The sequence below is a fragment of the Chelonia mydas genome, chromosome 18, assembly GCF_015237465.2.
Source record: "Chelonia mydas isolate rCheMyd1 chromosome 18, rCheMyd1.pri.v2, whole genome shotgun sequence".
Lineage (NCBI taxonomy): Eukaryota > Metazoa > Chordata > Testudines > Cheloniidae > Chelonia > Chelonia mydas.
The window spans coordinates 14,026,950-14,043,062 of record NC_051258.2 but is presented as its reverse complement, the minus strand read 5'-3'; the positions used below and the strand labels follow the sequence as shown (position 1 = coordinate 14,043,062).

Sequence of the window (16,113 nt, the reverse complement as noted above, 5' to 3'; positions counted from 1 at the left end):
TAGATTAAAGCATAGCAGTTCACCAGCAAATACCAAACCTTCCTATATTAATGCTTTAAAGAGCAACGTAGTGTTATACTTTGATGCCTGATAACATTACCTGCATCATAGATGATACTTTCTGCTGACTCAGCATCATCCGTGCTATGCATGTCACTGTCTGCTTTCTGCTTTTTATTTTCCCTCTCCTTTCCTCCTCCTTTCCCCTTTCCTTCTTTTTTTTTCACTGTGCACCTTCCAGGGGAATAAGCAAAATCAGCTAGTTCTATTTCTCCTCTCACACACTCTTCACCTTTCTTCACTGTGCCCTGATTTAACAACTTCTTCAAAGAGCCTTCTTTATTCTTTCGTCAGCACAATTTTCTCTCTTTCTTTTTTAAACGTGGGTGGCCCCATCTACACAGAGCAAACAAATGCATTCAACAATCCAGGTTATACACCACTTAAACTCAGTCCTTGCTGAACAGGATATAACAGCATTTGGCAGATTAATGTGGATGAGGCCAAAACTACGGTACAGCCGGATTTAAACCAAAATACAAACAAACCAAGGTTCTGAGCTAGGTCCATGTGTGGTCTAGAGCACAGTATAATCTGGCTTGGCCCAGTCCAGAATGGCTGATCAGACCCTACCACATTTAAACAGTGGTTTTAAATAGTTACTTGCTCTGGGTAACTGGGGTCTTTGCTTTCCTTATAACACTTTGTGCCCCTTTCATATCTGATGCATCCAGAAGAAATTCTCCTCTGGGAGAGCCAGTTTGCTTGGTAGGTCCCATAACTCTGTTGGTCTGAGTGGATTTTCCATACATATGAACTCCTGAGATGTGTGCCCCATTCAGCTAAAGCAAAGTGATTCATTGCTCTCTATGGCCTCTTCATTCTTTTACCTCTTTCCCATAGCTGATCTTCAAGGTGCCTTCAATACACTTTCTGAGGTTTGCTCAGGGTGTGGGCTTGAGCCCAGGATGAGCAGCAGGACTCCTGGGTTCCCTCAGACAAGTCACTTAACCTCCGTTTTATCTCAGTTTCCCCATACTTAATAAGAGCAACACCTATACCAACACCTTCCTCGCAAAGCAGGCAGGCTTCATTGAGTGTAAAGTGTTTAGAGGTTCTGGGATGAGTGTCAGGTTTTATCTGATGGCTGTAACACTCAACAGCATTAAAGGAGGGTGTTCTCATTCCAGGCCTCTCTCTACCTTCTCACCCACCTCCATCCACAACACAGAGAAACAGAACAGCACCAAACAGGTGGGAAACACCCTCCGCCCGGCACGTCCGCTCACACAGCCCACTCTTTATGATGTGCTTCAGCATGAGGAGCCTAATCCGGACAAGGGTTCTGAACACCTGGCTCCCGCTGAAATCAGGGGGCGGTGAGAGCACTCAGCTCCTTGTTTGAATTGTTCAGCTCCGAGCCAGGATGGGCCCCAAGAACCTGCTCATTACTGAGAAACCTGACAGGCTTTTCTCAAAATCAAAAGGAAAATGCCTCGTTTACTAAACCATTTAAAGGCGTTTTAGAAAAGCGTTCGAGAGACCACCACATCTGTGCAAGGGAACGTTACTGTACGGGAATGTTTTCAACAGAGGCACTTGGGAACTTTGCTAAAACGCCAGCCCCAGCCATCACATTAACTTCAAAGCATAAAAGAAAAAGGAGCACCTGGCAGGCCCTCGGAGAGATCTTAATCTCCCTTTTCAGGGCAGTTCCCAATGTTGATCTTTTGGTGCCTGTGTGCAGACCTGTATGTACCCAATTAAACCTCCTTTCATCAAGGACAATGCAGACAGCGACTGTAAGGTGACCAGACTCCAACAAATCCAGACAACCTCTGACGACTTGGAAAGGAAGATCAAAGGCAACCTTTTGACAGAGAAGCGGGGCAAGTCAGAAGGCAACCCTTTTGATTGAAAAGAGGGGGGGAGAGAACCACATGACAGTGGGGTGCAGCTTAAAGGTATCGCAGCAGGAGTCTGGGATGACCTGCATAACTCATGGGTGGTGAGTTGTGTGTGTCACCTCGAACAAGGGTCAGTAAAACCTTTATGCCACCCCATCATGTAGTCCAGTGGCGCCATATACTTCACAGAGTTGTAAGGCAATTTAGGTTGCTTAAACAGACGCATGTTTCTTTTCTGCCCTGGCAGATCAGGGGGGTAAAATATCTAAGTGACCTAGTCGGCAGGCTCAAATTTGCACCCGCTGTCATCTACACCTGAACTGGAGGCCCAAGCTGAAAATTGGGGGCTTGATTTGCAGAGGTGCTGAGCACCCACAGTCAGCAGGAGTCAGCAGAATGAGGGGAGCAGGTCAAGGTGAGGGGGGACAGTGACTTCAGTTGGAGTTTGAGAGAGCAACAGAAGCCTGCGGAAGCTGACGTCTCCCCTGCAGCTTCCTCCAACGGTAGAAAGCAGCAGGGTGCAGAGGGGAAAGGAGACAGGCATGAGGGTGAGCAGGGATTTGAGGGGCTGGTGGGGGAGGAAGTGGGGATGTGGGGTGGGGGCAGGGGGAAGCAGCGACAGGGGACTGAGGAGGGCTGCGGCATGGGTGGGGAGGGAGGGGAAGAGCCCTGTTCACTCCTGCCTCAGCTTCTCTGTGCTTCAGCCCAGACCAAAGCCAAAATGGCAGTGTCATGGGGAACCTTTCCAAGTACAATGCCCAAGCTACTAGGCTGCCAAGGAGCCTTTAAGGAGTCAGACCATTGACTCTGTAGAGCCAACAGAACAGTAGCATGCAAACTGGCTGTAGAGGAAGAGGGGTGATTGGCTGAGTTACCTCTGATTTCACAATGGACACCTGAGTGCTCAGCTGGCCAGGTCTAGTCTATTATGGAGGCATCGATCACGGCTCTACAGTTGAGGTTGAGTTGGGTTTCTACTTAAACCAGGGATTCCACCTCTTTATTATTCCCCTAAATTACAGCACTTACAGCTTGAGTACAGAATGGAATTTACAAATAAATCTGCTAATTAATTTGAATTAAAATTCATTTTAAATTGGCTCCTTGAAGAAATTTACTAGCCGTCAGCATCAGGCCTGCTTTGTCTCAGATTACCTTAATAATGGAACAACAGACCACCCACATAGTTAAAACTCATTGAAATCTCATGCAGAGTCTACATTTCAAGAAATCAGAATGTGATTTAGCTAAGTTATTAACTGTTATATTTAATAGTTATGTGGGGCCAGGTCACCAGCTCAGGTCACTTAGCTGAGGCTGTTGTGTCATCAGAAGGATAGAACATTGCTTTGTGTAGGGCCTACATAAACAAGTAAGCAATTACGATGAACACCCAACTGGAATCCAAAAGAATTCCCAACCAGATGTTAAGCCAAATTCTGCCCCTTTTCACTAAGCATTGTCCCTTTAAATGTTTCTTATTAGCAAACCAGTGTTAAGAATTGACAAATCTCATGTTTCAGGGCATCGGCTGGTGGCACAATTAATTTGCTGCATTACAGGGAACTTGCCGCTTTTTGCTGGAACATTAGGACTGGCCACTTCTTGAGGTAACTGGATCAGACGTTTGATTTGCAGTGGCAAAACTTGTATTTTACCATATAACTGCCAAGTCCCAATGATAGTGGGCACACAATGGATTGAGTTCTCTGAGTACTGTGGAAAAGGAATATCCAAATGTTGGAACTAAGTTGCCAGGAAAGAGCTACAGGAAACAAACAGTTAAATGGGGAAAGACAGAGAAATCTGCTCACAGACATAAAAATTCAACCATTATTTTAGCCTTGGCATTGCAGTTTCAAAAATAATATTTTTAAAAGGTGGGAATTTTAATTTTCAAAAGGTGTGTGCACCGTTAGTCACAGCTGTATTAAACTCCAGAATGATTGTTCACATGGCTATTAGTTAAGGCTTGTGTAAGCAGTTCCATTATAAAGCTCCAGTCTTTTTAGGAGCTTATAACTGGGCCACAAAATTTCACTCCAGGCTGAAATTTATCAAGAAAGGGTCTGCCGGGAAGGAATCCATCCATTTGAATTTTAAAGTCCCATAAGCTTAAAGCAACAACATAGGGACGTTATCCTGAAAGCTGTCTGGACATGGACTCCTAATGGTGTCAAGGGGTGTTCTGATTGAAGTGAGCTTGCAAGACTGCATCTTAGAATCTCCTAATTTGGGCTGTGGTTTTGTATTCTTAACATTTAAAATGTTAAGAATGACATTTTCCCAGACTTGGGCTGAATGCCGCACTGATTTAAACCCCAATTAAACCCACTGCTTTCAATGGCTCCTAATGGGGTGTGAATCAGCACAAATTTCACACCTCACTCCACAGTGCCTTCAATGTTCCAAATGAGGATGCCAGGCCTCAATTCAGCCAAGAACTTAAGCACATGCTTAAATGCTTGGTTGAATAGGGATGGACTTATGCATGTACCTAAATGCTTTGCTGAATCAAATCAGGGACCAAAATAAATAAACAAACAAACTACAGAGATCTCACCCCATGGTTTATAATTTAGACGAGAAACTTCATACAAATACCTCCAATAAAACAGCTCAATCTGTCCGCTTTAAAGTTCAAGATTTTTTGAGGGGGCGGGGGGTGTCAAAAATACAATCTTTCTCCTAAGATCCTCTCGCCTCCCTGCCACTCCACACAAGATTTTACGGGGGGCTCACAGCCAGGAAGCCGAAGCGGTCGGAATTGTGTTTGAAGGGCAGGCGATAGAGTTGGGAGTCATTTCTAATGTACTCTCCTGCTGCCACTGATATTTACTTTTCATGAAACCTTCTGAAGCTTATAAAGAGAGAACAACCCAGATCAGTTGCAATATTGAAATGTACATGTTTTTTAAACCTGCTAAGATATGTTCTCTTGGGTAAGTACTACACCAGGATGCAGCGAGACGTAGTCATACAGACCTAGTCAGAAACTCAGATAAATTATTCAATAAAATGCCCTTGCTTGTCCTTAGATTCTGAGCTCCGTAGATCATGGGCCACCCTTCTGAAGTGTTTGTTTGGAAAGCGCCTAGCACACAGTGGACATTATTGCAACTAAAATAATAATAATATTTCCCCATTGTTCACCTAGTCTGAACAGGAATTCTGCACAGAGCACCAGAAACTGTTGCTGGGTTGTTAATTGAAAGCTAATTAATTTCCATGCTATAAAATTTGAGATCCTCTCGGCCAGATTTTGATCTCAGCCTCAACAGTGTAAATCCGGAGTAACTCCATCAACTTCAATCAATTATCCAGGGCAACCAGGATCAGAATCCGGCCTACTCTGTTTGGGCCCAGCAACATCCTGCTGTAGAAGAGACACTTCCCTTCAGGTTTCCCATGCCAAGAAGTTTCACGGGAACCACCTGTTCTTTATTAGCCATGTGTAATGACTTGTCTCTCCTCCAGAAAACAAACAGCATATGCCTGGTTCAAGTATTTCACTGGCAAATAGAGAGTTTCATATAAAACAGAAGTTAGAACATGCATTCCTCTCGTCTCGATAGAGGCAAATACTGTAGGTAGACTTTTACAAGGGCTGGTTAATTTCATGACCAGCAATAACGCTGGCAGTTATAGTGTACATACAGACAAAAAGGATAGTCACATCTCATGCTTCAGGGCATCAACTGATCGCTGTAAGGGACAGGAAGGAATTTTCCCGTTTGTGCAAAGCATGTAATAACAAGATATTGACAGTGCGTAGATTTTGACGTTTTTAAGGTGTTGATCACTGCAGGATACCAGACTTAAAAGATGAATGATCCAAACTGGGATGGCAATTCCTACGTTCTCTCTTAGTTAAGGCTTTTCTCTTATTTTATTCTTTTTTTTTTTTTTTTAAATGTTTGTCTTTTAAGGCAGTGGTTCTCAAAGCCGGTCCGCTGCTTGTTCAGGGAAAGCCCCTGGCGGGCCGGACCAGTTTGTTTACCTGCTGCGTCCGCAGATTCAGCCGATCGCGGCTCCCACTGGCCTCGGTTCGCCGCTCCAGGCGAATGGGGCTGCGGGAAGCGGTGCGGGCCAAGGGACATGCTGGCCGCCCTTCCCGCAGCCCCCATTGGCCTGGAGCGGCGAACCACGGCCAGTGGGAGCCGCAATCGGCCAAACCTGCGGATGCAGCAGGTAAACAAACCGGTCCGGCCCACCAAGGGCTTTCCCTGAACAAGCTGTGGACCGGCTTAGAGAACCACTGTTTTAAGGTGATTTTAAATGTCTAAATTCCCCTCAACACCACCATCCATGCATTAAAGGTAATTGTAAGAGCCACCAAGTCACTCTTGCAGCTTTAAACCTTGATCCCACAGTCCCTTAAATGCATGCTTCACATTATGCAGGTGAACAGCCCAAAGGTTCCAAAGGAATTACCCACATGCAGAACTGCTTGCAGGATCAGGGTCTTAATAATATTGCACGGACATCTACACACCCACCGCCCACTGATTAGCGTCACTTGGCACAGTGATTTTCCATGCTTTGAAAAAGCAGAGCTGAAAAAAACATTTTAGACACCAGTAAGTGCATCCTTTTATAGGATTGACTCTCTTTCTTTCTTCTGTTGGAGAAGAAAGAAAGAAAGAGAAAGAAAGAAAGAGAAAGAAAGAAAGAAAGAAAGAGAAAGAAAGAAAGAGAAAGAAAGAAAGAAAGAAAGAGAAAGAAAGAAAGAGAAAGAAAGAAAGAAAGAGAAAGAAAGAAAGAAAGAGAAAGAAAGAGAAAGAAAGAAAGAAAGAGAAAGAAAGAGAAAGAAAGAAAGAAAGAAAGAAAGAAAGAAAGAAAGAAAGAAAGAATTTCTAACTGCATCCATAGTCCAGTAATGTGTATTATAAATGCTTAGCCTACCATACAAAGAGGGTGCCCCAAAATGGTACCTGCAAGAGGTCTCTCGGAAGGAGATGTTTAAATCCCAGTGGGTGTGTATCCTGTTAAACAAAACAAAACAAAGAAAAAGGTAAGTGACGCTTACGGAACACGACACCTCCTACAGCTCAGAGACACACTCAGTCACACCACCAGCCGTGCACGTCTAGCATGCTCCCCTGACCTTATCCCCCCCACCACCACCATCCCAAAATGCATGCTGCTGTGACGAGCCATGCTGCGCGCACACACCGGCCCCGGCGGGAGCCCACCACAGGCTTTGCTGTGCGGTCAATTAGAGCCCTGTGGGTGACCTGTGCAGTGACGAGAAAACTCCTCTCTCCTGCACGCAGCCACACTGATAGGCCAAGTGGGGTGGCAAGATGTTGTCTCAGCTAATAGGGCGAGCTCACGGGAAGCTGAACAGGCTCAGCACTGACATTGCATGAAGAAAACCCTGTATCAAGCCCCCTCCATGCTTCCCTGCCCTAGCTGTAAATAAATTATTAGCTATTTCCCATCTCAGAAATTAATTTTCTATATTCCATCACTCTGCCTGGTGATGAGCTGGAGCAGTGGATTCCAGATGAACGACATCCTAAATTTAGACTATGACGAGCAGCTGAGATTTTCTTCCGATGCCATCCTTAGGATGGGCAGCGTCCACCCTGATCTGAATCGGCTATGTTAGGATCTCTTCCCCTCAGCCTCAGGGGCACCCTGTAAGTATCAATTTCGTCTGGCAGCTTCCACTTTTTCATCAGGCCAATAGGATGGAAAACAATTCCCAACAACCAGGGGCCCAAGTTTTCCAGGGGGCATCTGTCTGCAGGCAAAACCTCACCACCACATCTGCCTGTGAAAAACCAGCCTCTGCAGATACAGGTTGCTGAGGGTGCTAAGTAAATCCATCAGCAAAGAACGCGCATGGTGAGAGCCTCATGCACATTTGTCTAATGATGGACATCGTCTCTCCCATTCCATCTGGCCTTGATTCAGCAAAGCACTTAAGCAACATACTTGAAGTCCATCCAGTTACACCAATGGCCTAATCCAAAGCCTACTGGACTCGACGGAAGTGTGCTGACTTGAACGGGCTTTGAATCAGGCCAGAAAGTGCATAAGTGTGAGCCGTGAAGTCAGTGGGACTTAAGCCCAGGGTTAAGTGCTCTGTTGAATAAGGATGGATTCAAGTTTGCACTTAAACTGGACTGGGATGGATTTAAGTGCTTTGCAGGAGAGTAGGGACATCTGCTTTAATTCTAGCTCTAAGAAACAGGTGAAAGCAACACTGAACTCTATTTGAAGTAATCACATATCCAAGGTATAGGACTATTGGGGGCTTTGTTCCTAATGAGAGAATATAACTTGTGTGTGCTTCCTGTACGCCTGGCTCAGGAAAGGGAGTCTGGTTTCTTGTCAGTTGCAGGTGACGGGATTGCTTGGTCTTTAGGTTGGTCCACGTTGTTCCATCCATCAAATCATGCTCAGAAGTGTATTTATTAACTCCATTAATTGCAAGTCCCATTTCTTGTCTCTGTCTCCCACTCAACAGCTTAGGAAACCTGCTCCAGATTTCCATTTTCCTGGCCTCACAGTTGCAGACAAAAAGATTATAGGAGCATCAGAGATGCTAAGATTACAGCAATAAAAGCTGTCGCTTTGACTTCATAAAACACCAGGGGCAAGGAATGGGCAGCTGTTTAGCAGGGACAGAAGGAGAAGACCTCTATGGGTCTGATGCAATTATTATGGCTTTAGTGAAATTATAAGGGTGGGGAGGGGACCCCATTCACCCAGTCTGCCACCCTCGGGCATGGAGGTTTCGCATAAGATGGTTTTTTCCGGTTTGAGAGTCTCGGGATCTCTCTTTCCACATTTAGATTTCAAGTTACTAAACAAGACAGGTTATAAAAATGAGCAACTTCTAACAAAGCTCTGATCCGGGTTGGCAAAAGCCTGGGCAACTTGCCTTCATGCTGGCAAACAGAACAGAACCATCTAAGCTTAAAGTAACGCCACTGATTTCAAAGCAGTTACCCCTGATCTGCAATGATAGGACAGCAAACTCAAGCCGTGGATTTTCAAGCTTGGGTAGAGATTTCTATTATTATTTAGCGATGCAGCATCAGATCTCCCAGCTCAGAACTCTTCATGCATACTGACTCTTGCTCCGTACACTCTTCACATCTGTCGCAGGCCTGCTGCCTGCCTTTCATCTTGCAAATCCCGTGCGTCCGTTGGAAGTGGACTCCCCCACTCCCACCCCCGATCCTCCTCCATCTAGCTGGTTATACTCTCTCCTCTTGTTGCTATTCAAGGCAAACACAAATGTGGCTGTATAGTTTATAGAGCAGAGAGAGGGCTGGAAAGCAAGAGACAGCTTGAGAGAGGAAGAAAGAAAAGGATTTTGTCTGATTATAAATTCCATTATCAACCTCAAACTCAGGCGAAGTTTACAAACTTTTCAGCCAACATCAGCCAAAGTTAGGGCTTTGGGTGAAATTCCTGCAAAACTGGGTTTTGCTCAAAATCAGGTATAACACGGAGGTGCCAGTTGAGTTTTACTTTGCGTTTTGGGGTTTGTTTGTATCCAGGGCTCAAAGCCCATGTGAATCAAATAGTAAAGAAAGGTTTGTCCTGTCCCCAGCAGAGCGCAACTGGTTAGTTTCACACAGCTCAGGGAGCTAGATTCACAGATTCCAAGGCCAGACAGGATCATTGTGATCACCTAGTCTAACCTCCTGCATAGCACAGGCCAGAGAACTTCCCCAAAACGATCCCTACGTTTTAGAAAAACATCCAAATTTAATTTAAAAACAGTGATGGAGAATCCACCATGACCCTTGGTACATTGTTCCAATGACTAATTACTCTCACTGTTAAACAGTTACACCTTATTTCCAGTCTGAATTTGTCTAGCTTCAACTTCCACACCCATTGGATCATGTTATGCCTTTCTCTGCTAGAATGAGAGCCCATTATTAAACTAAATAGTTGTTCCCCATGTAGGTTCTTACAGGTTGTAATCAAGTAAATCCTTAAGCTTCTCTTTGTTAAGCTAAACAGACTGCTCTCCTTGAGCCTATCACTGCAAGACAGGTTTTCTAATTCTTTAATCATTCTCGTGGCTCTTCTCTGAACCCTCTCCCATTTTTCAGCATCCTCCTTCACTTCTGGGCACCAGATCTGGACACAGGATTCCAGCAGCAGTCGCATCAGTGCCCAACACAGAAGTAAAATAACCTCTCTACTCCTCCTCGAGATTCCTCTGTTTATGCATCCGAGGATCACATTAGACCTTTTGGTAGCACTGGCAGCTCATATTTAGCTGATTATCCACCATGACTCGCAAATCTTTTTCAGAGTCAGTGCTTCCCAGGATAGAGTCCCCATCCTGTCAGTATGGCCTAAATTCCTTGTTCCTAGATTATACATTTACATACTAGCATATTATTTGACATTTATGTATTAAAACGCATATGGTTTGCTTGCTCCCATTTTAGCAAGAGATCCAGATTGCTCTGTCAGGGACCTGTCCTCTTCGTTATTTATCATTCCCCCAGTTTTTGTGTCATCCGCAAACTTTATCAGTGACGATTTTATGGTAGGAGCAATGGCAGAGGAGCCAGCAAATAGTCAATCAAACCAACAAGCAGTGATGCCATTTTAGATTTAGTATTGGTAAGTGGTGAGGACATCACTGAAGAACAGGACAACCTTGGTTTGAGCAATCATGATTTAATTCAGTTTGAACTAAATGGAAGGATAAACAAAAATAGGTCTGCAACTAGGGTCCCTGATTTCAACAGGGTAAACTTTAAAAAATTCAGGAAATCAGGGAAGTGGACAGGACTGAAAAACTCAAGGATCTAAGTGTGGAAAAGGTTTGGAATTTCTTTAAGTCAAAGATGGAAAACTATCTGAAGCCTGCACCCCAAACAGGGGGGAAAATTCATGGGTAAGGGCTGCAGACCAAACTGGATGAACAAGAAGCTCTTGACTGTCAAAAAGTGTAGAGGAAAAAAGTGAGAACCGCCAAAAGCCAGGCAGCGCTGGATCCTGTAAAGGAAATTAAAACCAACAGTAAAAGGTTCTTTAGTCATATAAATAAAAAGAAAACAAGGGAAAAAGAAGTGGGACAACTAAATACTGAGGATGGGGTGGAGATTAGAGATAATCTAGGTATGGTCCAACACCTAAACAAATACTTTGCATCAGTTTTTGATAAAGCTAATGAGGAGAGTGGGAAAGTGGAAGGGTTGACAATGGGAATAAGGAGACGGAAGCAGAAATTACCACATCCAAGGTGGAAGCCAAACTCAAACACCTTAATGGAACTAAATCAGGAGACCCAGATAATCTCCAGCCAAGAATATTAAAGGAACTGGCACATAAAATTGCAAGCCCAATAGCAAGGATTTTAATGATTCTGTAAACTTGGGGATTGTACCTTAGGACTGGTGAATTGCAAATACTGTACCTATATTTAAGAAAGGGGAAAAAAGGTGATCTGGGAAACTACAGATCCATTAGTTTGATCTCAAATGTATGCGAGGTCTCAGAACAACTTTTGAAAGTGAGAGTAGTTAAGGACATAGAGGTAAATGGTAATTGGGATAAAACACAACATGGTTTTACTACAAAAGGTAGATCGTGCCAGACGAACCTGATCTCCTTCTTTGAGAGAATAACCAATTTTCTAGACAAAGGAAATGCAGATCTAATTTACCTGGATTTCAGCAAGGCATTTGATACAGTTCCACATGGGAAATTATTAGTTAAATTGGAGAAGGTGGGGCTTAATACGAGACTCAAAAGGTGGGTAAGGAACTGGTTATAGGGGAGCCTACAATGGGTCATATGAAAGGTGAACTGTCAGGCAGCAGGGAGGTTACTAGTAAAGTTCCTCTGGGGCTCGGTACTAATCTTATTCAACATTTTCATGAACGACACTGGCACAAAAAAGCGGGAGTGTGCTAATAAAACTTACAGATAACACAAAGTTGGGAGGTATTGCCAATACCGAGGAGGACCGGAATATCGCACAAAAACATTTGGACGAGCTTGAAAACTGGAGTAATAGAAATGGGATGAAATTTAATAGTACAAATTGCAAGGTCATGCACTTATGGACCAACAACAAGATTTTTTGCTGTAAACTGGGGATGCATCAGTTGGAAGCGACAAAGGAGGAGAAAGACCTGGGGCATATTGGTGGATCACAGGATGACTATGAGCCGCTAATGTGATGTGGTTGTGCAAAAGGCTAATACAATCCTAGGATGCATCGGGTGAGGAATTTCCAGTAGAGAAAGGGAAGCATTACCACCATTATACTAGGCACTGATGACAACTAATCTGGAATATTGTGTGCAGTTCTGATCTACCATGTTTAAGAAAGATGAATTCAAAACTGGAACAGGTGTAGAGAAGGGCTACTAGAATGATCAGAGGAATGGAGAAACTACCTTATGAAAGGAGACTTTAGGAGCCTGGCTTGTTTTGCCTAACTTAACAAAGGCTGAGGGGAGATACAACAGAACTCTATAAAAGGGATGGAAGAGGAGTTATTTAAAGTAAGAGCTAATGTTGGTACTAGAACAAATGGCTATGAACCAGCCACCAACAAATTTAGGCCTGAAATTAGCTGAAGATTTCTAACCATCAGAGGAGTGAACTTCTGAAACAGCCTTTCCCCAGAGAGCAGTAGGAGCAAAAAAACCTAACTTGTTCTAAGACTGAGCTTGATAAATTTATGGAGGGGATGGTATGATGAGACTGCCTACAGCGCCATGTGGGCTATCCAGGACAGCTACTAGCAAATATCCCCAGTGGTCAGAGATGGGACACTGGAGGGTGAGAGTTACAACAGAGAATTCTTTCCTAGGTGTCTGGCTGGTGGGTCTTGCCCAGAGTCTAACTGTTCACCATATTTGGGGTCAGGAAGGAATTTTCCTCCAGGTCATATTGGCAGAGACCTTGGGATAGACTTCTCCTTATTCTTCTCCCCTTTTCTTCCCTCATCAATCTTCTACAATTCCTAGCATTTGATTTATATTCATTACTATCAACTTCCCCCTTCTTCCATTTGTTATATGTATATTTTATAGATGCCTTCATTTTCCCTCTAAACTAGATTGCTTTTTTAACCAATATGGTTAAAATGGTCCCAAACTTGATCTCACACAGCCCAACAGCACAGCCCAATTTCCACTCCCATGAGAAAGGAAAACCTCCAACGACTTTCTGCCTCATTTTAGCCAATCAAACTGTACTATACAAATGATCTCACGACAGCTGTATAGTGGGAACAGGTGGGTGTTACAGTCTCCTCTACCCAACAATATGCTCCTTGGAAAAGGCTTGAAGTCAAATTGTAAGTTAAAAAAAAAAAAGGAAGATTTTGCTTTCCCTATTCCATTCTCTACAAACCAATCTGTCACTGTCCACAAAAGAAATCAAAAGCAACAATCATCCTGCTGGAGGGCTTGGCCCAGAGCTATGTGTAGATTAAACGCCGTGTTTGCCTGGTTAAAATCTTGTGATATGCCTTCCAACAGAAAACTCACAATACAGAGGAGCTGCAACTAAGGTGACCCAGCCCTCAGGCTTCTGATGGAATCACACACATTTCACTCACGAGGTCTTCACAACTCATCAATGGGCCAAATTCTACCTGGGGCCATGTGTACAGCATCCACCGCATTACTGGGATTCCACAGTGCATGCGCACGCGCGCACACCCACACACACGGTGGGATCTATCATAACTGGGACTGTAATCAGGCACATTGTGAATCACAGTAAGAACTGGAGATTTCTCCTCCAATACCAATGGGAGTTTTGCCTGCACTGATTTCAACACACATCTGTCTCTCTGCACGGGCCCTACAGCTCACAGCTACGTTGTAGATTCGCTCATTAGAATGTTACTTGATGTAGAAACTTAAGCACTTTCATCAAAAGCTCTCAAGCACTGTACAAAGATGCGGAGGCATCACTGTGTCCATTCTAGCAATAGGAAACCTGTGACTCACCCAGAGTCACACAGAAAATCAACGGTCGACCAATCTGGGAGCAACCAGTCCCCTGATTCACTGTGCTTAGACCACTGGGCTATGAAACCTTCATGTATTATAAAAGCAGCACTATCTAATCAATCCTCTCGTCACAGAATTTAGGTGAAGCGACTTGCTCAAGGCCAGGAGTCAGAGCAGAGGCTAGAGCCCATGTGCTCCTGGCTCTTAGCCTTGTGTTCAGTCCATGCCTCTCTCCAACGCTACTACTATGTTATTTGTCGGTCCCACTAAAAGTCTCCTATTATCTAATATACAACTTCTCATGGGCTGCTGCAGCTGCCAGTCTGCCCAGGAAAGCAGAGTGCTCCCAAATGCCAGAATGAGGTGACTCTCAATGAAGTTCAACGCAGCTGAACACCCAGGTACAATAGCCTTGCCTCAGTGTGACAAGCAGGGGGAAAGGGAGAAGCTTATGCTAAAGGGATAGTGCAGATCCACACAGAGGCAGGGGCAGCTATTTGCCGAGATGGATAATTAAACACTCATATTTAGACAAATGAAGAGGTGAGAATGAAATTAAATCCTAATTATCTTTTTTGGGGGGAGACGGTAGTTTAACCAAGCACTCTTGCTGCGTTTCTATGGCGTTACCTCCAATTAGATTTCTGAGACTAATGTACATTTCGCTTTAACGGGTTATTCATTCAATTGAAATCAAATTACTAATAATTTGCAAGCTATCAGCTACACAAGCCGTCTTTGGGCTTTAGACAGACACTAAGCCAGTTCCTGACAAATTAATAACAAAACAGGGAAAAAAATGCAGGCAGGCAAGTGGCAGCGTAGCCACCTCCTCATCCGCCCAGATCTCAGCCGTGGTGTGATCAGTTCTGAAGTGTTTAATAAAAACGGCCAGATGGGTCCCACGGCAACAGGAGGGGACTGCTTCGTGCTGTTTGTAACCCAGCCCGGCCAGAAAGAGGGTGAAATTAACAAACTGCCAGATCAGGTACATGAGTGAGGAGGGACTGGACTGCCATATTTTGGTTTAAAAAAAGAGAGAGAGGAAAAAATTACCCCAAAAATGTAACAGGAAGGGCTGGAGCAACTCAAGACCTCTACAGAACGTGCTTTGGAATAAGAATGCAGCCCAAAATGAAAGCGACAGAGTTGGCAAAATAACGGCGCGCAGCTGGGATTCTTTTTAATTTGCAAGTTGTTTCCCCCCTAACTTCTCTTTACCCCAGCGGTCCCTGCGTGCTTTCAACACCAAAGCAGTAACCCAGAAGAGGCCAGCAGAATGAGTCAGACATGCCCCTAGTGACCTGTCATTTCAGAGAGGGACCACAGCCTGATTCTGCAGCTGAGCTTTTACAGTGTACAGGTCACTTTACAACGGTTTCGTTTCCTCACTCCAGCCACCCCACAGCAGACTGCAGTGACCAACAGTGTGGCAGAAAAGAACGGGGCGTGCTGAGCAGCATTCAGCCAGCTCATTGCTGCTGGAGAAACAGGGCCATTCAAGGGCAGCTCCCCCGTTGCCCCTTTCTCAGTCCTTAAACAAGAGAAATAATGCTTCCATAGTATTTTTTTAATCCATTCAGTTCTCTAGTTTAGACAAGGCCACAGAGCGAGGTAAAACCCAAGAGGGATTCCCCCAAATTCTCCAGATCAGAGAGAAAATTCAACTGAGGGAATGTAGGTAGGGAGAATTCAAGAGCCCAGTTTTACATACTACAGGGCTTGTTCCACAGCCCACTGTGGTCAATGGGAGTCTTCCCAGTAATTGCAACAGGCTTTGGATCAGACCCTATATCTCATCTCCACTTCTGCAAAAACACCACACTCGAGTGCACAGAGGAGATGCTGCAGATGTGCAGTTTGGGAGCAAAAATACACGCAGCTGTCACTCATGATGCTGCTGTGTTCAGAGGGTTGGAAAGTCACAGTCAGCCCCCCTGTGCCATTATCTCAGCGCCCACCACTGACAAGCCAGAGCATGTGGCTGTGAGTGTCAAGTGCATCATGGGAAGTAGAGCAGCCTACTGATTAAAGGAGGGTGGGCCTGGGAATCGGGAGTCCTGGGTTTCATTCCCTATCCTGCAGCAGACTTTTTGTGTGGCACTTCAGTTCATCAGGCCTTGCTCGGTCTGTCCATAAGGCTGGGATGACAATGATGGTTACCTCTTTGACACGCTTTAGGATCCCCAGATGACAGATACTACCTAAATAAAAACCATCAGCGTCCCTATGACAAAACA

At 44.5% G+C, this 16,113-nt stretch overlaps 1 protein-coding gene across 13 annotated transcripts in view; it reads right to left on the bottom strand.

The window, feature by feature from the left end:
• SAMD11 (sterile alpha motif domain containing 11) overlaps nt 1-16,113 on the bottom strand; it is a 180,794-nt gene that overhangs the window by 94,825 nt on the left and 69,856 nt on the right. For 10 of the 13 annotated variants that reach the window (XM_037880960.2, XM_037880963.2, XM_043531523.1 and 7 more), the window contains exon 4: nt 6,842-6,892. In XM_037880960.2, the coding sequence (XP_037736888.1) occupies nt 6,842-6,892 (51 nt within the window). Of the gene's footprint in view, nt 1-6,812; nt 6,893-16,113 lie in introns of all 13 variants that reach the window. The other 3 variants (XM_043531526.1, XM_043531528.1, XM_043531529.1) reach the window with 1 other exon arrangement.